Source organism: Periophthalmus magnuspinnatus, chromosome 14 (assembly GCF_009829125.3).
Source record: "Periophthalmus magnuspinnatus isolate fPerMag1 chromosome 14, fPerMag1.2.pri, whole genome shotgun sequence".
Classification (NCBI taxonomy): domain Eukaryota; kingdom Metazoa; phylum Chordata; class Actinopteri; order Gobiiformes; family Gobiidae; genus Periophthalmus; species Periophthalmus magnuspinnatus.
Genome location: NC_047139.1, coordinates 21,916,605 through 21,942,718, shown reverse-complemented (window position 1 = coordinate 21,942,718; position 26,114 = coordinate 21,916,605). Strand labels below are relative to the sequence as shown.

At 38.3% G+C, this 26,114-nt stretch overlaps 1 protein-coding gene across 4 annotated transcripts; it reads left to right on the top strand.

The window, feature by feature from the left end:
* On the top strand, positions 1–21,389 carry usp25 (ubiquitin specific peptidase 25). Of its 4 annotated transcripts, none has more exons than XM_033979095.2 (26): positions 27–250; positions 2,515–2,592; positions 3,321–3,468; positions 4,174–4,297; positions 4,460–4,622; positions 6,038–6,124; positions 6,350–6,487; positions 8,129–8,202; positions 8,306–8,379; positions 9,154–9,305; positions 9,501–9,628; positions 9,707–9,802; positions 9,882–10,046; positions 10,159–10,388; positions 10,475–10,545; positions 10,618–10,846; positions 10,929–11,195; positions 11,316–11,455; positions 11,622–11,789; positions 12,428–12,523; positions 13,188–13,366; positions 14,549–14,627; positions 14,729–14,808; positions 15,427–15,550; positions 19,489–19,681; positions 20,612–21,389. In XM_033979095.2, exons 1-26 carry the CDS (start codon positions 209–211, stop codon positions 20,782–20,784), a joined length of 3,498 nt encoding a protein of 1,165 aa, XP_033834986.1. In that variant the 5' UTR covers positions 27–208; the 3' UTR covers positions 20,785–21,389. The 4 variants fall into 4 exon arrangements, with proteins under 4 accessions (XP_033834989.1, XP_033834987.1, XP_033834986.1 ...); XM_033979094.2 differs by having other exon boundaries at positions 28–250; positions 8,126–8,202; XM_033979096.2 differs by lacking the exon at positions 12,428–12,523 and having other exon boundaries at positions 20–250; positions 8,126–8,202.
* Positions 21,390–26,114: the final 4,725 nt, after the last annotated feature.

The window sequence follows — 26,114 nt, the reverse complement described above, 5'->3', positions numbered from 1 at the left end:
AAACAGACCTGAGTGATCGAGCACAGATGCCAGCCCCAGAGCACAGTGTTTTCATGCTTTCAACCTGCGCCACTCTCTCTGCCATGGCGTCCGTAATGTTTCTCATGAAGGAGGGGACATCATAGCAGCGCATTCCTTCTTGATTCTCTCAAGTTTGTCGTGCGTTTACTACATTCATTCTTGAATACAACTATTCCGTGAACCGGCCATGACCGTGGAGCAGAATGTCCTCCAGCAGCATTCTCAGAAGGTAAGCGCACAGGCTAACTTATGGCTAACTTTAGCTAAAGTGATGCTAACTGGGGCGCAAACTGCGTACCGAGTTAGTTATGCAGTATCCTTTGGGCGTTACTTAACCCGCATGTCAGATTATTACCCAACCCAAGGAAATATGAAAAACCAACTAATAAATCATTTGGGAAACGTCTACATTGTCAAGATTAGCTTCGATGTTATCCCAGTGTATAGCACTCCGTTATCCAATGTTTTGCAAGATGCTCAGGAATGTTAGCTCAACTCTGCGCGGAATGGAAGTTCAGCTTAACATATGTATTTTCCAAGTGAATGCAAACGTGCATCTTTATGAATGGATCGCACTGTGTCACATGTGAAAAACACGCTTTATTTTAGTTAGCTAACGTTAGCTAGCTTAACAGTGTCGTCAATAGAAATAAACAAGGCCAACAGAAATCGGGTTTAAGTTTTGTTTCACTTAAAACACGAGGCTATAATAGCTCATGTTTGTTGTTATTGTGGTTTCTGATCGTGGCCCAGACTCGTCATGTTTGAATAGATGGTGTGATTGTTGTGATCAGGTGGTGTCTGTCTTAGTAAAGCAATACGTGATCTTTGTTTACAAAGCATGACCAGCGGGAAATGTAGAGGCACACCGAGCCCCCGCTGCTCTAGTGTAGGGTGTTTCATAACACAGAGATGCTCAACTTAGGTTTCATTTATAGGGGTGTTATTAGCACTTATGAGAACTCTGCAAGTAGAACTTTAAATGCATATTTTGTATTACATAAAAGGAATTTCAAACCCGGTACATGTGTTGTGATATGTGTTTAATCTAATTTTTAAACTAACTAAAACATGCTTTAATAAAAATACAGACATAAAAGCAATAAAAAGTAAAACAAAAGTAGGACAAGCCAGCCAACACTATACAAAAACTGGACAAGTGATAGGCCTTGCCCCAAAATGCAACACATTAAACCATCATTACATAAAAAGTAGTATTTATAATATTTAAGTAGAGGTAAATATTTTAGTATCCCACATTGATGAACAAGAACAAATTTTATGAAGATAAGTGAGCTGTGATTATAATTGGTGTTCAATATTTTATGACTTGGCCGTTCTTAGAACAGTAACAAGGTGTAGCGTGTGCATGTAATAACTTGCATATAGTCACATGAGGTCAAATTCAAACAACGCCTAATCCTGTCTATGTGTCTGTGTTCCTTTTGCAACTCCTTTAAACGCGCATACCAAAACTGTGCCAGAACCTGATAGCTGTAATGCACTTGGAAGGCCCCTGTCTGTAACCTGCCCCACACTGGCCTTGCAGAGAATGCAGCGGTGTTATTCACAAGCGGATGACCACTATGACAAACCACTAAAGCAGGCTGGTCACATGAGGATGAGAAGTCCTGTGTATCCTGGTGGCATACAGTTGTGCAGTCTGCTGCAGAGAACTGTTTTTCCTCTTCTGTAGTCTGCCCCTGCAGTGGCAACTAAATTCAGATAATATAGTATTTGCTCAGCCTTACAATGATGATTACAATAGAATAGGTATCTTTTCACTGTAAGTAAATGCATTAGACTTCCATGCGACCTATGAGGAATGTTAAGGAATGAATTAGGTAACAGTCTGTAACTTAGTACAAAACTGAACGGTTTCTAAACAGATTACAAAGATTCCTCTTTTAATGCCATAAAATTATACTTAATTGAATACAGCTTAACATGCCACATTTCTAGGCGTGACTTTCACTGCTTTATGTGCAGTTACTTTAGCAACCACATTCAAACAAATTGAGTCATTGTTCATAGAAAAAAAATTACTAGCGGAAGAGCAAAGATCCTGTTTTGAACTGAACTTGTGTGTTGCCCAGTGCACCTGTGGAAGCTGAGGTTTGCCTTAGACTTCTGGTTTGGACACTGACACTAAGTGCTCTTCTTCAGGTCATTATTTATAGAGCTTTATTCAAGGTATACATTGCAGGTTAAGTGGGGTGTGAGGCCAGCTTTAGGGCATCTGGCTTTGGCATATTTTGTACAAACACAGTTTTATGTGATTCCAGGAACTGACAAGTAATAACTATGTTTCAGCTTTGGAGTTCTATTTACCTTTAGGCGTTTAGGGAAGACTTTGATGTGAATAGTAACTTTTAAAACTGCATGTCAAAAAGAACAGAAGTCCTTAAATCTTCCCTTAAACTATGTAAATATTTATCAAAATCCTTAAGAGTGCTTTTAAAATGTAGGCTGAATTTTACTGTCTTTCAACAGCATCAACAGACGCTACTAAACCAGTTGAGAGAAGTTACAGGCACTACAGACGTTCAGTTGCTTCAACAAGCTCTTCAGGTATGCTAGAATAGTATAATGACAATTTAAATGGCAATAGATTTGCAATTAGTGATTTCATCATAATAAAAAAAGGTTTGATACACCCATACCAATTTGATACCTCAGTGATAATAAAAACCTTTTCTTTTACACATATTAATAGTTGTTTCTTTAATATTTCTATGTCATCTTATAGCAGCTCTGATATAGGTCAAGACTAGGCCTGTCACGATAATTACTATACTGACTTATCGCTCAATACATGAAAACTAGAACAATATATTTTTGGACTCTATTAATCAGGTGTACATTGTCTTTGCAATAATGGGGAGATTTTTGTTATTTTTGTTGTAATACGATAAAATGTGAGCAACTCAAGCCTTTTCATGTTACTCTCTATTTTTAAATTGGTTTACTAGGATTATCCTGCTTTGTGTCAGTAGCATAAAGTAGTTTCAGTATTATCGTTTATGGTGATATTTCTCTGGTGCAATATATCGTGCTTCAAAATTTGTTATTGTGACAGGCCTAGTCGAAACTTCTAAAAATATTCAGATTAGATTAAATTTTTCCTTTTTGATTTCTTTCATTATTTAAATAAGTATCTAGTTTTATTATCAATTATTATCTTGGTATGCTTTTGTCAACCTTTCCCCCACTTTATGTATGCAACACATTTCACTGCTATTACAACTTTAAAATGGTGCAGGAGGCTGTTGTAAACATAACCAATGAAAATGTTGCAGGCAAGCAATGGAGACCTTGCGGAGGCCGTTGCTTTTCTAACAGAGAAGAACGCCAAAGTTCCTCAGCAACAAGATGAGACGACCTACTATCAGACGTCTCAAGTGCCTGGTGACAGATACATCAGCGTGGGAAGCCAAGCAGACACAAGTACGCAGCGAAAACAAACTACAATACTTATATGAATGCTACGGGTGCAACCGTACTCATTAGAATATATACTTATTATCAAATTGTTCAATACGACCCTCACAATTCAAAACATGTTTGTAGTTCAGTGCATTGCATACTTTGCAGATGCCGGTAGAAAAGGCCTAACTTGCTATAGTTGAACCATCAAGATATAGTATAATTGAACTAAATAGATTAGTAATAATGTGGATGGTGTGCTTTACGTCTTTTCAGAGTTTTAGAAGCTGGCATTGCAAAAAAAAACAAAAAAACATTATTGTATAATTGAAATATTATGTTTTTGATAATTGCAATAAAAATAAGACTGAACATTTTATTTATTCTTTTGAAGACTTAAAATTCATAGAACTTGATATTGTAACCCATGTATGAAGATCTGTATTGAATTGTAAGAAAACTGTATTGTTGAATCCTTAATGAATACCAGTTCTTCTACAAACCAAATACAAAGTTCACACTTGTAGAGTTGTGACTTAACTGGAACTCAACTCAGAACTAAATCTCAACTAGACCAGGACTAAACCAAGCCTAGAACAGGACCAAACCAAGTCTACATTTGGCTTTTTAGCCCAGTTTGAAGCCAAATGTACAATTGAATCCTGGACTATAAAAGCACAAGTGTGAACGGCCCTATGGTAACACATTTATCTTATGTTTGTGTAGATGTGATAGATCTCACTGGGGATGACAAAGATGACCTCCAGAGGGCAATTGCGCTCAGCCTGGAGGAATCAAACCGGGCATTCAGGGAGACGGGCATCACAGACGAGGAGCAGGCCATTAGCAGGTGAGTTTCAATTAACCTAATATTTTACTTGCCTAACCAGCTCTTCAGTGTACTCGTCAGAGTGTAGTCTTCACAATGTACCTTTCACAGTGTATCTATCTCTATGTGCATGTGACACAGGGCAAATAGTAGTAATGGCATGCTTTTGTATGTGTTTTTCAGAGTTTTAGAAGCCAGCATTGCAGAAAACAAGGCAAGTCTGAAGCGCACCCACACAGAGGTATGGAGCGATTCTCCAAATCCGCACGACAGGAAGAGGATAGACAACTGTCCCGTGGGCCTGAAAAATGTTGGCAATACCTGCTGGTTCAGTGCAGTTATACAGGTGAGACTCTTTCTGTCAATCAAATCTGTCATGTCTTCTTACATTTGCCTTAAAGTTAGTAATAAAGTAATGCATTTAAATTGGTTTTGCCCCAGTACATATATATTGCAAAAGCTGCTCCCAGGGTCAAAATAAGACTGTGTGCTCTGTGTGTCTTATTATAAAACTGTTTCAGCACCACAAACCAGGAAGTGTGCTGTTAGCATGCTAGTTCTTGTTAGCATTACTGTGATGGTCACACCCTATTGTGTTGTGTTGTGAAATGCATTATGAAAGCAATGAAAAGTGATATATTGAACAGCTGCAAACCTTTTAAAACTAAACAATTTTTTTCATATTTTTAAGACAGTAAAAAAGGCACAACACTTTTTAAACTAATCGACTGCTGCACAAATATGACAGATGAGCACTGGATACAGAATCACATGGTGTCTGCCTTCTGTGTGTAATATAACCCCACCCCATGAGAAATAGGCATAGGTTCAAACTCATCATGCTGTGCTAGATTCAAGTAAACAACATTCCACCATAGTAGCAGTGTGTTGCATATGTGCTTGTTGTTGGAAACAGATATAACTACTTTATATAATTTTGATCTCACATTAGTTTAAGTGCTATACCCAATTTTTTTCATGTAATAAATAAAAATCAGGTTTTGACGTAGTACAGATATATTGTAACACATCTCAGCGTCAGAATGACTAGGCTGTCTGCTTTCGGCATTAAATTAAAAAACGTTTTTAGCATCAGTGAACTGGGAAGTAGTACTGTTAGCATGCTAGTTGTTGCCACCATGGGGGCAAAACTTCGCTCTAGCCTCTAACAGTTGTGAAATGTTCATATAACTATTTATGGTGAATAATGTGGGCAACAGTGGCTCTGTGGTCAGAGCTGTCCTCCTCTGACCTTTGGGTTGGGGGAGCACAGCTCTCACTGAGCCACTGTTCCTGCGTGAACCAAGTTCTGTTGTTGTGTCCTTAGGCAAGACACTTCACTCGCGTTGCGTAGTATGAAAGTGGTGTGGTGCGTGAATGATACAATAGTAGCATACCACCACCAAGTCTGGACTGAATAAATAATGACTACAGTGTAGCGGCTTTGATGAGCCTGTAAAGTGTGTTACAAGTGTAAAGCATTATTATTATTATTATTATTATTATTATTAGTAGTAGTAGTAGTAGTAGTAGTAGTAGTAGTAGTAGTATTGGTGTTAGTATTAGCATTAGTATTACTATTATTATTATTATTATTATTATTATCATAATCAAAGTGAGGAATGATTCTCCAAACAGTTTAAAATGAACTAGTTCTGTTTTTCATGCTTTTTAAGACTGTAAGAATCAGGTACAGCGCCTTGTGGTAGACTTCACTACAATATTTAGTCTAATTTTATGTTTTCATTTTTTTCCCCAAAGTCTTTGTTCAACTTATTGGAGTTCCAAAGGCTTGTGCTCCAGTACTCTCCTCCAGCCAGAGTTCAAGACCTGCCTCGCAACCAGAAGGTGAGAGTTTTAGGAGGAACCAGTGACCTTGATACATGTCCCTTATTGTTAAACATTCATGCACAAAAGTGTGTTTGCATCATATTTTATTTATGGTTTGTACATGATCTCAGATCTGGCAACTGAATTGCCCTTTGGGATTAATAAAGTTGTTGAATGATTGATTGTATTGGTGAAATGTATCTAATTTCACAGTTTTGAAGCTGCTGTGTCTCTTTTTTTAAGGAACACAGAAATTTACCTTTCATGCAAGAGTTGAGACACCTCTTCTCTCTAATGGTTGGCTCTAAGAGAAAATATGTGGATCCTTCACGGGCTGTGGAAATCCTGAAAGATGCTTTTAAGTCCAGTGAGCTGCAGCAGGTAAGGCAATTCACTTTTTGCATTTAATTGAATGTTTTGTTTTTTTAGCTTTTGCAGCTATCCCATCACATTGTGGTGACCAAAATCTGCATACGCATGCACATCTTGGAGCCATTTCCTGTATGGAGACAATTATCTGGTTGCTATGACAAAAATCCTTTTATTATTAAATTAACAACATGGTCTCAAATTCAGATACGTGATCTAATAGGTTAAGATTATGGTTTGGCATGTAGTGACTGTGGAACAGTCTCCAAGAAATGAATATAAATCTATGTAATGAGTTCAAAAAGCATACAGCCCCAGCATACACTACCAGTCAAAGGTTTGGACACACCCTCTCATTCAATGTTTTTTATGTATTTATTTGTAATACTTTTAACATTTTATATACATACAGAAGACATGAAATATATGAAGTAAGATGCATGGAATTATGTAGCAAATAAAAAACACTAAATAACTGAGGTCTTCTTCTAAAATGTAGAAAGTAGTAAAAACCAAGAACATTTTTTTTTACGAGATGGTGTGTCCAAACTTTGGACTGGTAGTGTATGTGTATCCACAAAACCAGAGTGTGGCCACAGTTGTTTTCGTCATTCTTGTCTCTCTTTTGTTCTTCTGCTGTCTGTCTCTACTGCTCTGATCCCTCTACTTTGTAACCTTTCAAGAACGCTTAACCCCTCTAACGTTCCACTAGTAATCCGTCCACCCTTCTTAGCCTCTTTGAACTTGCTCAAATAATATTGACCAGGAATTAGCTGTGGTGCATACATGTCCTATAATGTAAGTTCCATCTGTCAAGTGCACTGATCTTGTCCTTACATAAGCAGAAGCACTGAGCCCGCGTCTACAGGGGGCAGCTTGGGTCACCTCGTATGGCCTCTGTTCTCATCAGTCATGTCACTCCTCTGTGTATTAAGCCGATCAGATAGACATTGAACTGAATCACAAGACACCATTGATGTCTTCTTGAGAGTGGCTCCAGGATCTGCAGTTTTCCTTTGAAGTTCAGCAATTTCCTTTGTCAAGACCAACTACCTCAAATCCTAAGATCAGTGTAGTTAGCAGATGATGGCACTGTCAGACAAGTGTAGGGATGGGTGATGTTTGTGAATGTGTGTGTGTGTGTGTGGGTATGTATATACACACACCCACACACACCCCCACGCACATACATACATACATATATATATATATATATATATATATATATATATATATATATATATATATATATATATATATATATATATATATATATATATATATATATATATATATATATATATATATATATATATGAGAGAGAGAGAAGTTAATTTGTAATTTGAACTTGACTTGAGCATTGGTATGGATTTTAAGATATTGGTATTGGCAAATACTATAGTAAAAGAAAAAATCCATTCTGTCAACTGGTCAAAACATTTTTTGGTTGAAGACTTTTCACTGCTCATCCAACCCGCTTCTTCAGTCTGACCAGAACTGAAGAAGCCACTTGGATGAGCAGCGAGACAACTGAGGGAGAAAGTAAAGTAATAGATATTGTATTAGCTTCAAAATCCATATAACTGTCCTAATAAAAAGCAAGAGAGAGAGTCTAGTCATTTAAAAAGTATTCTTTGTTTTTATCATTAGCAGGATGTGAGTGAGTTTACCCACAAGTTGTTGGACTGGCTTGAAGATGCATTTCAGATGAAGGCTGAAGAAGACCGGTACGCAAAAAATGTTTACTTTGGCATGCATATTTGTAATGTTCTTGTTTCTTGTACATATTGTGTTTATGTTTATTAAAATAAATCCTTAAAACTATGTCAGGGAGGGTGAGAAGCCGAAGAACCCAATGGTGGAGCTGTTCTATGGACGTTTCCTTGCTGTTGGTGTCCTCGAAGGTGAGATGATATGTTTAATCACAAACCATAAAGACTACAAGACATAACAAAGGGAAGGAGGGCTGGCACGTTCTGATTGCAGTAGCGGGAATGCAAGTCTTTGCCCCGAGTAATGAAAGGTGACCTTGCCTTAATGAGATGTGGTCCATGTAAACGAGCAGGGTGGGTGCATTGATTGTAGAAGACCTTGACGGCTGATTGACATTGTGCTTATTATGCATGACAATACTGGCCCAGAGCCACACAAAGCTGGGCCAGTGGACTCTGCTACTCATAAAATGACCTTAATGCCTCATCTGCATGTCCGCTAGCATCTCCCTCTGCTTCACTGTGGGGAGATTCTCGGCAGTTGTTTAAATCATCATAATGTGTGAGTGACTGCTGAACAAGTCAAAAGCAAATAAGTGTGAAATGGATTTAATTATTGCAGGGCTCTGTTTTAGCCTTGCCCATTGGGTCTAGCCAACGGCACTAGCGCAGTTGGTAGAGTGTTTGTCCCCTGATCCGAAGGTTGGCAATTCAAATCCCGCTCTCAACATAAATATAATTTGTTAGAGCTGTCAGATCCACTGGCCCACAGGTTGGCGGTGCAATTCCAGCAATGTCTGCGCACACTGGTGTATGAATATTTCCTTGATGTAAAGTGCTTTGAGTGGCTTGAAGGTGGAAAAGTACTATATAAATGTACCATTTTTAGCCTTGCACAGTGGGTCTCTGTTTTCTTCAAGTGCTATTCTGTTAGTTTGACCCCATCTGTGTGCATTGATTTCTCAGGTAAAAAGTTTGAGAACACGGAGATGTTTGGGCAGTACCCTCTGCAGGTGAATGGGTTCAAGGACCTTCACGAGTGTCTGGAGGCTGCCATGATCGAGGGGGAGATTGAGTCGCTCCACTCAGCAGAGAACTCAGCCCGATCTGGACAAGAGGTCAGTAAAAAAGGGGTAGAAAAGGACATGAAAATGTGCACATAAAATGAATTGTTTTAAGCTCAAAATAAATGTGGGATCTTTAAACATGGGCAGTGAAAATGTATTATTTGTCTAATAATAATGTTGTTCCATATATTAAATCCTATTTAATGTGGTAAAACGTTTTTTTTTACCTCACCATTTGCTTTCTAGCACTGGTTCACAGAACTCCCACCAGTGTTGACATTTGAACTCTCCAGATTTGAGTTCAACCAGGCTCTGGGTCGTCCGGAGAAGATTCATAACAAACTCGAGTTTCCCTCTATGCTGTACATGGATAGGTGTGTGCTTTTTCACTTCCTCCAAAACTGGACTGTCCCAAGTGAGGGTTAAATAACAGATGTACTTTTGCTCTATAGATATATGGACAGGAATAGGGACATAACCAGGATCAAGAGGGAGGAGATCAGAAGGCTGAAGGAGCACCTTACATTACTCCAACAACGACTAGAGAGGTACTAGTAGTTCTTCACATCTCACCCTGTACTGTGTCCTTTGAGTCACTGGTCTCTTTCATTTCTTTTCTTGTTAAAGGTATCTGAGTTATGGCTCTGGCCCCAAGAGGTTTCCTCTGGCAGATGTTCTCCAGTACGCCATGGAGTTTGCCTCCAGTAAGCCCGTGTGCACCTCCCCTGTGGATGACATTGACTCCTCTGCTGCCCCTGGAGGTGCAACAAGTCAGCAGTTGCCCCAGCCAAGGCTAGTTACAATGAACAATTTGCATTTTTATTGCAAACATTGTGAACTGGAAAGAATGTACAGTAAACATCAAATAGTAAAGTAAAAGTTCACCTGTCTTCTTTCTGTACAGCACAACGGAGCAGGACTCTGTGGCTCCACTTGACAACATGTGTCCCGCTGCATCATCAGGCTCTACAAGGGGGGAGCAAAGAGTGCCCATTCATAAACCCTTTACTCAGTCGCGGTTACCTCCGGATCTCCCAATGCACCCTGCTCCGCGCCACATCACAGAGGAGGAGCTTAGGGTGCTTGAAAGCTGTTTACACAGATGGAGAAGTGAAGTGGAGAATGACACTTGTGGTATTTTTAACTGCCTATTATTATATTCATGACTCTTGGCCAAATGCAGACTTAATCCTAATTATATTTGTTTTTCTTGTCTTCAGATCTGCAGGGCAGTATTACCAGAATTCACAGAACCATTGAGTTAATGTACTCTGACAAATCTATGATGCAGGTAAGGACACTAGCTGCGACATGAGAAACTCCATGAGAAATTTTGTTTTTTACTTTCCATCATGTGTGCTAGGTCCCATACCGGCTCCATGCTGTTCTTGTGCATGAGGGCCAGGCCAATGCAGGCCACTACTGGGCGTACATCTATGACCCCCATCAGCGCTGCTGGATGAAGTACAATGACATCTCTGTCACCAAGTCATCCTGGGAGGAGCTTGTGAGGGACTCGTTTGGAGGCTACCGCAACGCCAGTGCCTACTGCCTCATGTACATCAATGACAAGAAGCCCTTCCTAATAGAAGGTTAATTTCACACTGACATGGTATTGTTACATGATACAATTAAACTAGTCCAATCACCTCTTATTTTTTTTGGTTATTTCAGAGGAGTTTGATAAAGAAACGGGTCAGATACTAAGTGGTTTGGATAAACTCCCATCAGATTTGAAACAGTATGTGAAGGAGGACAATGAGTTGTTTGACAAGGAGATTATGGAGTGGGATGCCCTGCAGGCCCGCAAGGCCCAGCAGGAGAAACTGGCTCTGGCAACAGCTGCTGCGGCTGCTGCTGCTTCGGCCGCATCCAGCACCTCCACCTCCTCCTCCTCCCCTCAGCCAATGAGCATCGAGTCCAGCACCCCGGACAATGCAGGTGGGTTTTGTACATGGCATTGTAGCTGTGACAAGAGCATTTTGCCTGATCATGCAAATTCCAAAATATATATTTTCTTATTTCACATTTTTGATAATTTGATGCTTTTCTCTCCCGTAGTTACTCAGCAAGACCCTGAGTACATGGAGCAGCCTTCACCGACCAACGACTCAAAGCACCTGCAGGAGGACACGGAGAGGGCCATTTCCAAAGCTGTGGCTGAGCAGGATGAAAGGAGTCCTGAGGCATTACTCAGTGCAGTACGTACAGCAAGCCATTTTGTCAAGTAAATTTTAAACAAATAAACAAAATATACTACATATTCAATACAGTTTAAATATCTATAGGAAAGTAGGAAGTTAAAACATGCTGCTCTCCCTCTCCATCAGTCATCCATTCTTTAAACCTGTTCCATTCTCTCTACAGTCTCCTCACTCTCCCTCCTCCCTTCAGCCTGAGGCCAGCCCCCCCTCGGCCCCCTCCCCTGACCTGGTCAAAGAGGATCAGAGCCCTGGCCAGCGCACCGTAGAGGTGGCCATCCCTCATGTTGGAACCTTTGTCATACAGGCAGAGGAAGGGGGATATGATGACGAGGTAGCTTTTTGCTGAACTCTGCTCAGCCTCCGTGCCTGTTTGACACACTGAATGAGAGCGCTGTTGCCCCATTCACCTGGCTTTTCCAGATCTTTCACACCTCAAATATGTGACACCTTTTGCAAGCTGGGTCCAAGCTTGGTTTGAGGTCTGAAACGCCACACAACGGACTGACCTCTAGTCTAGTCTTCATGCATGGGTCTAGTGTGGAACGTCTCTCCTCAAGCCAGACTGCATCTTTGCATTAAATGGTTGACATTAGCTGGGCGTTTCGGTCTGTGCGGGTTTTTAATTAACAAATCCATAAAATTATAGTTGACTTAAAATGCTTTTGTCAAACCTTTTATAAATTTATGGGTTTACGGTATAGCTTCATATAGGTGGCTTTATTTTGGGTTGAAGGTTGGAGATCATTTTTGAGTTTCTTGCTGTCTGTGGTACCCAGCTCTGGTGTTGGTATTTCCATACTGTCCTAACACATTGTTTAGGCTTTGCCCTTGTTGTGGCACTCTAACTTACTGCATGGACGGCTGTGCGATTGGCATGCCCCTTCTGTGGTATGCTTGATGTTGTGCACGTAACAGTAGATTACCATGCCCATGTTGTTCTGTTTAACATGGTTCCTGCTTCTTGGGCAGGCTATGATGACCCCGAACATGCAGGGTATAATTATGGCCATTGGCAAATCCAGCAGCGTATATGAAAAGAATGGGCCAGAGGCGGCCTTTTTTAAGGTACCTTTTGTTCACCTCTATCACCCTCATCCTCTCCCACACTCTGTTTATGTGTTGTTATGTGAGCGGTCTAGAAACAATTTTTAAACTAAAATACTGACTTTTTTTTTTTTTTTACTTAACCTTAAAGGGCACATATTACACAATCTTCTGATCCATGTTATAATGTCGTTTTCTCATCACAAACATACCTGGAATAGTGTTTTGTTACACACACACACATACACACAAAACTCAAACTACAAACTGTGTTTTTAAACTTTTACACTTTCAATAGAATCAGTTCGATAATTTCAGCCCTGGGATTGTCAATCTCTACTGAAGTAAAGGTAAAAGGAGCTGTTAACTTGAAAACAGCTTCATGACATCACAAGGTGGATCAGACCATTTTGAACTTTGGAGATGTAGACAGACTAATAATGCAGGGTTAGTCAAGCATGTGTGTATGAAACAAAACAACCCCAGGTATGTTTTTGATGAGGTAACAGCATTATAACACAGCTTAAAGCTCACAAAAGTCCATTTTGTGTAATATATGACCTTTAACTAAAACTACTTAAAAATAAACACAATATATTTTTTGTGTCTCTTACAGCAGTGGGGAATACTTGCTAACATGTGTGTAATTTCAAAAATGTATATCTTTGTGTGTCTGTGCTTGTAGGCCATCAAGCTGGAATACGCTCGGCTTCTGAGATTTGCTCAAGAAGACACTTCTCCAGAGAATGACTACCGAATACAGCACATCATCGTCTACTTTATCCAAAACCAGGCGCCTAAGAAGATTCTGGAAAGGACACTTCTCACACAGTTTGCAGACAGGAACCTGGCTTTTGATGAGAGGTTGGTAACATTTTCTGAGATTTGTGCAGTTCCCAGCAGAGGGCAGCAGAGACCTAACATTAGTCATATTAGGAATGGCTTTTTCATATTTTTTCCACACCCACACACGGTAAAGTATAATATCGTTTTTAATTGTAGATGTAGTTTAGATGACTACTTTTCCCCTGATTGTAGTTAAGTCTTTTGCTTGTAACTACATACTCACTCCTGAACTACACTTGTTGGCCTCAATACATATGCGTAAAAATAGATTCTCCCATCTCCTCTATTTTGAGTAAGATAATTAGATGTATGTGTGTGTGGCCTGAAGGGATGTCACAATATAAAATTTTAGTGTTCCAATTATTATATTTTTAAGATTATTCACATGTTTTTACTCATTTATTTTTACAACATAACCAAACAACACGAAATCCTTCGCAAATTGTATAATATATCTGCATTCCTTTAGTATGTGACCAGCTTTAAAATCAAACTTGAATGACACACACAAGTTAATGTGACATAAAGGGCAGAGTAGGCTTGCACAAATTGCAGACAAAAGTACTGCAATTGGGCTTAGATTTGCATTGTTTTAAAAAATATGATTCTCTTCAGAGTGTTCATTGTAAATAATGCAAGGAGCTTTAACATTTTTTTTAAATTATATTATGCATTTGTTTTATTTCACTCATAAAATATAAAAAATAGATCAACAGTGTCATAAAGTCAAATACCCAAGAAATGAATGAAAAGAAGCAGAAACAGGAGTAATCTTACGTTATCTGCCCCCTTTTCCAGACAATACTTTAACAATGATCGTTGCATTAAAACACTTCAATATATTTCATTTAACATTTGAGAATAGACTGAAATAGGAACTGATAAAGAATCCCGCGTTTGTATAGATCTAACTACACGTAAGATTTTGATATAAAAAGACAGGATTTGTTTGTTCTTTGCAGAGGCATTCTATTACCTAAATAACTGCAGCCTTTGTGCTTTGATGAATGCGCCAAGTCAAATTGCTGTTTTGATTCAATTGCGATATATTGTGTGCAGCCTTAGTTCATTCAGCACTAGAGTGATTCATGAGGCTGTGCTAAAGCTCTGGGCCAGGGTGGAACCAGGGCTCTGACTCACCATTCCAGTGCTGATGCCAGATTCTCTCTTAACATTACATTCCTGCTTCTTCCTCCACAGATGTAAGAGCATTATGAACGTGGCACGTGCCAAACTGGACCTCATCAAGCCTGAGGAGGTCAACATGGATGAATATGAGGTCAGGCTAACTTTGTTGTGTTGCATAAAATATAAACTCTGTGTGCTCAACCATCAAAAGTCTCTGAGCATTTAACAAACATTTTATTTTCATCGTCTTAGATCTGGCATCAGGACTACAGAAATTTCCGTGAGACAACCATCCTAATGACAATCGGATTGGAGCTTTTTCAAAAGACTAAGTATGTGAAGTTAAACGGTGCTTGTTCCTTTCAGTGCACTGGGGTTTGTTTAATCAGCTTACTAGAGTACTGCCATAGTAGATGGTAAATAGTCTCATTTTTATATAGCGCTTTTCCACCTTCAAGACACTGAAAGCACTTCACATCAAGGAACCACTCACCCATTCACACACATTCATACACCAGTGTACAGACATTGTGGATGAGGTGGGATAAGTCTCTTGCCCAAGAACACAACAACAGCATTAATTTATGGGAGCTGGAATCGCATCCCATTATGTAGAAATTGAGATTCGAACCACTAACCTTCAGATCAGTGCACAAAGGTTTTAACAAATGTGTCACAATAATCCTACAGAAACATTATTAAGGATATACAATTTAATATGAAGAACATTTTATTTTTACATTCACCATGCTCCTGGTTGAGAAACGCTGCTGTATATCAGGCCATGAAATGCTGCTGCTTTTAATTTGTGTGTTTGCTGCTCAATGTGACCAGCAGAGGGCAGCAACTTCAAGCACATATTTTATAAAGCAGCTGCAATAGGAAACTTATGGCTTTTATTAAACCTACACAGCTTTTTGTATTTTAATGTTATTGTTTTGTTTTTTCAGCTATGTGGAAGCTCTGATGTATTTGATCTATGCGTACCAGTACAACAAAGAGCTTCTGACTAAAGGACTGTACAGGGGGCATGATGAGGAGCTCTTGGGGCATTACCGGAGAGAGTGTTTGCTGGTGAGTTTAGTTCTGATATTGACAAAAATAAATATATCTCTCTCTTTATTTTATTTTTATTTTTTTACATTATCTCAATATTGATATTCAGAGGATATTTTAATAATGCATCAGGAATGAGCTAAAATGTGTCTGTGGATGTATTCGATACTTCAGCCGAGCGTCAAGGGACTTTTAAATTGACCACAAAAGTGCAGAAATATCCCTTATAGAGAGATTACACTATGAGGTCATTTACAATACCTCATAGTCAGTAGTTCTGAGTAAATGACAGAACGGTTATTCCCACAAGTCTTTAATTACAGTGATTATCAAACAGAGCATCACCCCTGCAGAGAATGACTCGTCTTGAACAAAAGCCTTAATGTTGAACTTGTAACATTCAGAATAAAAGTGACTAGTCTACCTTTTAAACTCATCTTGATTGTATTTTGACAATTGTAGAATCATCTGGACTTTCCAGACTGTAAAACACATGCTTTTTTTTTTTTTCTAACAAAGACGGCATTATTAAATCAAAATGTGTAAAAATATATACACAGTTTCTGATTTTTCCATAGTAAAACCCAAAATAAACCTAAATATTTTCTGTCTAGAAGCCTTCAGTCACCTTATTTCAACATTTATTTGGTTAAAGAGCCCATATAATTCTACTTGCTGATCTCTGTTATAATGTTCTCTCCTAATCACAAATATACCTGGTGTTGTGTTTTATTTCATTCACATGTTTAACACACAAACCCTGCATATTTAGGCTTTTAGGAGTTCTCTCATAAAAAAAAAAAAAACACTCTGTTCCACCTTGTGATGTCTTGTGGTAATACAGGAAGTGTTCCACTGTGTTTTTAAACTCCATACACCTTCACTAGAATCGTTTGGATAATTTCAGGCCTGGTATATTGTCCATCTCATGACATCACAAGGTGGAACAGAGCATTTTGCGTTTTGGAGATGTAGACAGACTAATATTAAAGGGTTACTCAAACGTGTGAATGAAACAAAACACAATTCCAGGTATGTTTCTGGGGAGGTAACGAGATTATAACATGTCTTAAAGCTCATAAGTGTTCAGTTTGTGTAATATAGGACCTTTTTTAAAAATCTATTCCAAAACTCTCAATGTATTATAGAAACTGTTTGACTCACTGTTTGACTCACTGTTTGACTCATCGAAAACATAATCTCTGTCAAGTTGAATGCTAAAATAATCACAACAATGGCAGTATTATCAGTTTTCCACATATCTATCTCACCTCCAGCTCTTAGTGAAATGACAGAAGGGAGGGTTGTTCCCGTAAGCCTTTTAATTACAGGACTTGTCAAACAGAGCTTCTCCCCTGCAGAGACTGATTTTGAATGCAAGCTTTTATGTTGAACTCTGTGATCTCTCTTTGTAACTTATTTCCTTCCATCTCAAACTTCAAACTGACTCAGCAAAACGAACATGGACATTTTCTGCGTCGTCTTGAGCAGTGTGTTAAATAATCAAATGGTTTGCTTCCCCACAGCCCTCAGAGAATTGCTGTAAAGTTTTGTCACATACATTCCTCTGAGTGCTGTGATGCGATCTCTTTTCTTTCGACTTCGACCAGGCTGCGGGCTTTGCTATGGTATTATTGGTTAGCTTTGTGGGTATTTTGGTCTGATCAGACTCGAGGTCTTGGGCTGTCCTCCCTACCGCTGCACTCGGTAACCTTACCCCGGCATTGTGCTTATAATGTAATCATTGGAGTGGGAATAGGAAGCAGGAGGGCCGCGGAGTGTAAACACATTACCATGAGACTTGTCCTTAGCCAACCCCGGACCTCAGCACAAGCGCTTGGGCCAGAACCTCGGCTATGTCCACTCAGCTGTTTACCCTCAACTCTTGTTTTAATTGAAAACACTACCAACATTGACACAGCTAATGCACTTGGATGCGTTGCAAATGTAGCCTCGCAGCCACTAATTCAAAACTTGTTTAAAAAGGTTTCTATGCTTCCCTCGCGTTCCCTCCGGTGAGAAAGGGAAGGTCAGTGAGTTTGTCTGTGACGCCGAAAAGGGTTTGGCCAAGAACATTACAAAAAACATTCACTTTGAAAGAGAAGAAAGATACGCCGTGCAAAGGCTGGTTAAGGATATTTTCTTAAATTATTCCCAGAAGTCTGAGATCCTGTTCTAGTGTTTCCCACAAGTTTAGGCTGTGGTAAAACAACTGATCCTTATATTACTCATTTTATTTAATCCAATTTATAGATATAGTACAGATATCGTATATGGCTGAGTATATTACTGAGGCTAAAAATTAATATTGTAAAATGCAGGTATTTGTTGTAATGGTGCTTGTCACTAATAGAAATGATGAGCCCAATGAGGTTCATCTGGTTTTCTGTTAACTTATTTTAATAGATTCTTTTTCCAGACCAAGATTTAGTTTGTTTTCATACCTGTCAGGTTGGACTGTTCCCTAGCGTTTTTTCTCCGAATAGTCACGTGATGTTTAAAACCCCTTAACATTCCGTGTCATTTTGGTGAAATTGCCTTTGTTCTGACCTCTCCAAATTAAAATAATCACCATTATTTAACCCTCAGTAGTAAATGCACAAGTTTGGGGTCTTTGTAAAGGTTACACCCTATAGTTTTACCCACAGGTGTCAGAATCACTGTAAGTTTGTCTGCTGAGCATTTGTACACTTTGGAACATACATAAAAAAAACATTTTTCTCATCCTTGCCTAAATTTTTCTGTGAAAATGAAGGTGTAGAAAGCAGCAGAAGGGAGCTGGGGACAAAAATACACTATATGTCAACTGACAAGATTGTTGACCACTTACATTTCAAATTTGAGGTCAATACCTATAAAAATGAGAGTTTTACAATCATTTTATCATGAGTAAGTCCAGGCCTCTCCAAACCTATCCGAATGAAGACATTTGGAGAACGTTTGGAAAAACTCCAATAACTTTTGAATGTTTCAACCCACAGACATCAGTGAGGCTCTACTGAAAACTCACACTGAGAGGAATCTGCACACCCAGCTGCTCTATTACTGTACATTTATATATCCTATCAAAACACAATATATAATGTATATTTGTATATAAAATATAGTCAAAACAAGTGGTATGGGTCAAAATAAATATATATTTACAAACTGCAAACAGTGAACAAACACACACACACTTCAAAATGTAAACAAACACACACTGGAAACTAAGAACACACACACCACACCACACCGGCTCAGTGGTTAGAGCTGACATCTCTGTAAAAACGGCTTTCCTGTCAGCACTGTGGTGATTAGAGGTGTAAATGGTTTACATATTCAGAAATATGAATGCCGTGGCTTTCATTTGATGTGTAGATTGTTTGTGTGGGTGACGCAGAAATACACGTACATTGCTGTAAAGTTGTAACGTAAAGGCGGCCCCACGGGCGGGCCATCGGAACGCTAAGTGGTTTTAAATCAGCTGACCGGACACATCACAGCAACAAGTTTTGGCACTGTCTTCCGACAGGTGGAGGCAGGACGATAGCGCCATCTGCAGTCCAACAAACTAAACCTTGGTTTGGAGAAAGAATCTATAATAAATAGAAATAGATACGATCAGCTTCAGCATTTGTGAATTTACCTTTTCATATTTTATGGCAAAGCACAACGGAGTCAGTAGGGAAATTTAGCGCTTTCTATAACTGACTAGACCCTGGAACTGTCTGTATTAGAACAAAAAATTGCATTTTAACAAAATCCATTTTAGCAGTTTTTTGCTCACTTGTGTTTAGACTGTTAATAAGAAGCACTGTATTTCTATTGGGAACTAAAACCGCTGCAGAGATGCTCTAAATGGCCAAGTCCATTAGGGAAAGATTTACAGTGGAACATATGCAAACTCCTGTCCAATTTATTTGAGCTTTTCTGCAGCTTATAAAATTTTAATGATTTCACATCTTTCCCCACAGAAACTAAACGAGCAGGCGGCGGGCATGTTTGAGTCTGGAGAGGAGCCTGACGTGAGCACAGGTCTGGGGGTCATGAATGAGCTGGTGGTCCCGTGTATCCCTCTGCTCCTGGTGCAGGATGTGGAGAGAGACCTGCTGGCTGTAGAGGATATGCGCAATCGATGGTGCTCTTACCTGGGTCAGGAGATGGAAGGTGAGTCCACAAGTGGGCGGGATTTGTCTGGGGTGTGGTACCATTGTGTTACCATTGTGTTCAACATCTTCAGGCTACACTCATTCACACACCATGGTAAAAGAAGGTTTAGTTAGTATACGCCCATGGACCACTATAGAAACTCCCTGGACGACTGAGGGACAACACAGATATAAGATCACGTGGTAAAATAAAGTAGAAAGTACTACCATTTAATGTTGAAAATCACATTCTATTGTCTAAATAAAGAGTGTCATTGTGGTATCGAAATTGGTATTGAGTATTGAGTCTATTCCGTAATATTGAAATCGTTCAACACTAATCTATATTGACTTAAAGGATTACTCAAGATTCAGTTAGCTAATTCTTGCTCAGTTTTAGTTGAAGAAAATGACAAATTGTATAATGGTTTTAGTCCTAATAGTTTTAGTGAACCAGGAAATGGACCTTTTCCTTATTTCAAGTATAAGAATTTGTATTGGATTGCTTTGTGGAACATGTAAAGACGTGTTCCTTGGACTTTTAGTTTGTTTATGATCTGGTTTGGGGCTCTGAGATCAAAAAGGGAAACTTGGATCTAGTCTCTACTTGCTCCTTCCTTTCATTCATCTGTGTTTAGTTTTAATATTTTGTAGAAAAAAAGAGCAAAGGAAAAAAATCTACTGATTGTTTTATTTAACAAAAAAAGTCACTAGTCATGTTACATTTGATTCAGTTTTAGTCAGTCAGTAAAAGCTTGACATTGACAAAAACTATAACCAAATGTTGTAGTTCACAATCTGTTTAACAGTACTACTTGTTTCCAGACCGCTCCAGCTATCACACTGAAAACATTTACCCTTTGATTTTTCTCATTGGGCGCTTAAGCCCTGTTCATTGTTACAAAACACCCACACATTGACCGCCTTGTCTCTCTATCCTTTTTTGCAGCAAACCTCCAGGAGAAGTTAACAGACTTCCTCCCCAAGTTACTGGACTGCTCCACGGAGATCAAAAGCTTCCATGACCCCCCAAAGGTCCCCAGCCACTCAGCCCTCGAGCTGTTTGAACGCTTCAATCGCGTAATGTCCATCATGGGGAGGGTGCCCAGCGAAGGCAGATGAACTTTGAGGAACTTTTTCCCCAATGGCAACGGCCCCAATCCATGGACCTGTTTAACTCACGCCTTCCTCCAATATCCAGGAGTCATCCGCTTTTAGCTCTATTCCTCTGTTACTATTTTGCTGCTATAGTTTTTATCATTATGGTTATGATTTCATTGTTATTTGAAACTAAACGAGAGGTGGGGAATGGACTGATAAAGAGAGAGACACTATATATCAGAATGGTGGCCATTCTACAGTAAAAGAACGCCAAGTACATTATAACAGCTTTGCAAAAACCCACTAAGTTTTTCATAGGTCATTGTAGTTGTTTGGTTAAAGCTTCTCTCCCAGCTCATGGTCCCTCTCCCTGTGAACAGTTAACCCTTTGCTCTGCCTCCAGTTTGGTACAGTATTACCACGTTTTGCTTTATTTTTGTAAGCAAGTAAGAAAAGAGAGCCCTCAGATTGTCGGCGGCTCACGGTATCTCAAATGAGTCTCACGTCTGTAGACTGTGCCAGATTGAGATGTTTTAAGTGCTGTGGTAGACGGCCATGGGCGTCCTGTGGCTTGTTAATAAATCGAGAGAATAAAGTTTTATTTATGGCTCTTTAGGCCAACTTAACATGTGTCTGTTGAATTTCACGCACTGCTACACAGTTTGGTACCTGTCATAGGTGGGTGTAGTAGCCTAAAATTGTACATAGTAAGAGTAATGGTACTTCTTCTTGAGTAATATTATTTTGAAGTAACAAGTAGTGGTCCAAGAAATTATTCAAGAAGAAGAGTAAAAAAAGTATTTGAGAAAGGTACTGTAACATTTGATTTATAATTTGGAGTTAATATAACTGGAATGACAAAACATTGGAAATACCAGATTTTGTGCATTATTTAAAGGATAGACACAACAATGAGAAAAAACGACATATCTGAAGGAGAAAAACAATGTTCAAATCATTTCATATTGTCAACATAAAGCAAGATAATCAGTGTGAACAGTAACCAAAAACCTTTACTGAAGTAGGAGTACATTTACGTCAATAAGATATTACTCAAGTTGGAGTAAAAGTAGTAGTAATTATTATTATTATTATTATTATTATTATTATTATACATAACACATAGCACTTTTCATGGAACTCAAAGACACTTCACACAGTTCAAGACAAAACACAAATGAAAGGAGTTGGTAAAAAAAAGGAGATGTCGTTACTTGAAGGCAATTTTGAACAGGTGAGATTTCAGGGCTTTTTGGGCTGCTAGAAAAGTACTCTTAAAATGTGCAATTTATTTAATAAGTTACTCAAGTAAACAGTAAATGTACTAGCCCCCTCTGGTACCTGTGATGTTTTTACTGAGCACATTGAAGCTTGTACTATATCACCTGAGGGACTGGCAATAAAGTAAGTCTGTATTCAGTGTCCTGTGTAAAGTTTCACCAATAACACATTCATTAAAGTTCAGATCAGAAGCAGGAAAACGACCTTGATCCAACAGCCCCCCTGCAGTGACAATAGGGCTGTTAATATGCACCCTTATTGAATCAGGCTTTAATGAATGTTGCCATAAAGACGGAGGCTTCCAGCATGTGGCCTTGTTAATGAAAAACACTGTGATTTTCAGCTTTTTGTTTTTATCATGCTCTTTTTCAACTAATTTCCTCAACTAATTGTAATTTCCAGCAACAATGATCACTCACAACTGGAGTCAAACTAGGCAAACATTGATTTAAAACGTGTTTAATTAGCCTACCTAAGATCACATTTTATAAAGCGTTTTGCACCTTCAAGGCACTCAAAGCTCTTTACATCAAGGAACCACTCACCCATTCACACACACCAGTGTACACACACACTCGGGGGTGAGGGGGTTAAGTGTCTTGCCCAAGGGCACAATGACAGCATTCATCTGTGGGAGATGGAATCACACCACCAACCCGCTCAACCAGTGATGTTTATGTCAAGAGCGGGATTTGAACTGCCAACCTTCGGATCAGTGGATAAACACTATAGACCATACAACTTTTCTTAGAGCATAGTGTGTTTCTGTTAATTAAATTTAACTTCACACCTCCAGACTCTCTTAATTGCACCAGATCTTTAAATAACAACAATTTTCAGAAAGGCCTGTCACAATAATTAATATATGAGCATATTCAATGAATAATAGTTGGAACAATATTAGTCAATAGTTGGAGTCAATATTTATCATGTGAAGATTTTCTTTTTACTGGTGGGGAATTTTATGTTATAATATGAGAAGTAACTTCATTAACTAAATATACATATAAGTAAGTATATTCTGCTATTTTTGCATGTATTTATTGAAGCACAGGTTTATACAGGTTTTAGTGTCATTTTGAGCTTTATCAGAACTAGTATAAGAGTTCATGGTAACATAAAGAAGTACTATTGTTTTGTGTATGAAAATTACATTATATTACAAAAAAAAGCATGTTTTATCTTCATTGTGGTATTGTCAGTGGTGGAAGTAAAAGTAGTAAAGTACTATACTTAAGTACAATTTTTAGGTATCTGTACTTTACTTAAGTGGATTTTAAAGTGGATACTTTTTAATTTCACTTCACTACTTTTGAGAGCAAATATTTGCACTTTTCGAACAGTACTGAAAAGTAAAGACTATTTTTTATTACAGTTTGAGAACTGCTGAAAAGTGTGAGGTTTTTTTTTTGTTTTTTTTTAACACACTCATAGTTTGAGCAAACAAAAATATACAAATACAGCTAAAAAAAAAAAAAAAAAAAAATTGGTTCAGTTGTTTCTGCTGAACAAAATTCAACACAAATCTTCAAAATCACTACATTTGAAGCCCTATAAGACCTCAAAATATACACAAAATACTTGAACTTTTTAGTTTAGTTTTTAGTAGTAGTAGTTTCAATATTATAATTCTATATTTCTGTAGCAATATATGGCTCTTCAAACCGCGTTATTGTCTCCGGCCTGTTCTCAGATTCTTTTAATCATTTTCTAACTTTGTACACAAACGTAAATTCCACGGCTCATTCCACCATTCTCCTCTCGTCTGTCACTGACCCAGGATGAACTTGTATCGGCAGGTAACAAGCGCCTGTGCTTCACTGGAGCAGAAACACACGAACAGCCAGTTTTGTCAAGGCCTTGATGTTTCTAGAGCACCGAGCAGAGTTCAGACCTTCAACACAAATCTCAACAACTTTATTGACAAGTTAAACATCTCTCTTGTATGTAGCTGCCTCCATCTCCATAACCTCCTGTTCTGCGCTCGTGTTGTCTGTTTGAACTGTGCTGAAAAATAAAAAGTACTTTTCATATGATTTGAGGGGTTATTTTATCAGGTTTTAATCAATATAACTACATTTATACTTCTTACACTTCTTTACAAATCTGTGAGAAATACTTTAACTTTTTACGTTTTAAGTACATTTTTAAACGAGTACTTTTGCTTAAGTAGATTTTTTCATGTGATACTTTTAATTTTACTTTGCCTCAGTATTTGTACTTTTACTTAAGTAACAAAACTGAGTACTTCATCCACCTCTGCTCATGTATTTGGGCTTTTAAGTAAATTCACCAACCTAAGTTTACATTCTTAGCATTTTCTACTCATTTTTAGTGCTTATAGAGAGAACTATTTGAGTACTCTAGAAATACAATTCTCATAAAGTGAATAACGCGTCACCATACCACCTTGTCAATGCCCGATCTTGTCTGATCAGGGAGGCTAAGCAGGGTTGGGCCTGGTGAGAACTGGATTGGAGATTGCTGGGAACGGTTGGGTTTCAGATGACATCACAACATTTTATAAGCCAATATGATTTAATGCAGATGGAGGCAGCTAAAGTATAATTTTCTTAAAGGGCCCATATTAAGCTGTTTTCTGATCTATGATATAATGTTGTTTCCTCATCACAAACAGACCTGGAGTTGTGTTTTGTTTCATTCACACATATTTAACACACAAATCTGCATATTTAGGCTGAGTTCTTCTCTCAAACTGAAAACACTCTGTTCCACCTTGTGATGTCATGTGGAAATACAGGAAGTGCTCCACTGTGTTTTTAAACTCCATACAGCTTCACTAAAATCATTTGCATAATTTTAGTCCTGGAATGTCCAATTTCTACTGAATAAAAGGTAAAAGGAGCTGTTAACTTGAAAACTATCACTTAATGACATCACAACAGAGCATTTTGAGCTTTGACAGACTAATAATAAAGGATTAGTCAAACATGTGTGAATGAAACAAAATACAACTCTGGGTATGTTTTTGATGAGGTAACAACATTATAACATGGCTAAAAGCTGACGGGAGTTAATTTTTTGTAATATAAGACCTGTAAAATTCCAATTGGTGCTGTAATACAGTGAGTTCTTGAGTGTAGTTACTAAAACAAGTGATCAAGTTCAACATTTGTGCATTTACATTTTGGACATTTCATGGAGTAATCAATTGGAAAACCTGGCTCTTGCCCCCCGTCTGGGAGTATGACATCATCTGGAATCTGAAAACATCCAAGACCAGATACAACAGTGGGGCTTTAATTCAAACTGTCGTTGTGTCCTTAGGCAACACACTACTATATTCCATCACAAATACTTACATCTGATGATGGACAGTGGTGGAAAGTAATGAAGTAAAAATAGTAAAGTACTGTACTTAAGTAGAATTTTTAGGAGTCTGTACCGTGCTTAAGTAGATTTTCGTCACTACATTTGAGAGCAGTATCTGTACTTTCTACTCCACTACATTTTTGAAAAGTAAAAAGTACTTTTCATATGATTTGATGTGGTAACAGCCTGACTAAAGTTTTCAAGTTCAGGCTTCGTCTTTGAGCAAACAAAAATAAATACAGAAAAATTCATGAGAAAATTAAGAAATCGTAAGATGTATAATTTTAATCAATATCACTACATTTAATACTTCTACTTTTTACTCTTAAAGTGCTTTTTAACTGAGTACTTTAACACTTTCACTTAAATAGATTCTTTCATGTGATACTTTTATTTTGACTTGAATAACTTTTTACCTTTGTATCTGTACTTTTACCTGAGTACCAAAATTGAGTAGTTCATCCACCACTGCTGATCGATGTACGTCTTAATATTAGCCCAAAAACTGACCAAACTGAATCCTACCTTCTCCACTTTCTTTCATAAACAACAGACACAGTAATCCATTATCACATTTCTCAGAAGGTTGCATAAAAATCCTTGTCATTCAGCACACTTTTATCCCAGCAACACCATTTGTATCTTTGTAGAAATCAATCTTTCTTTGTCTTTCTAAGTAGTCTGGGACCCACGAGTAATATAACAAGATTTATCTCCCTGCCTCTTGTCCTGATTTC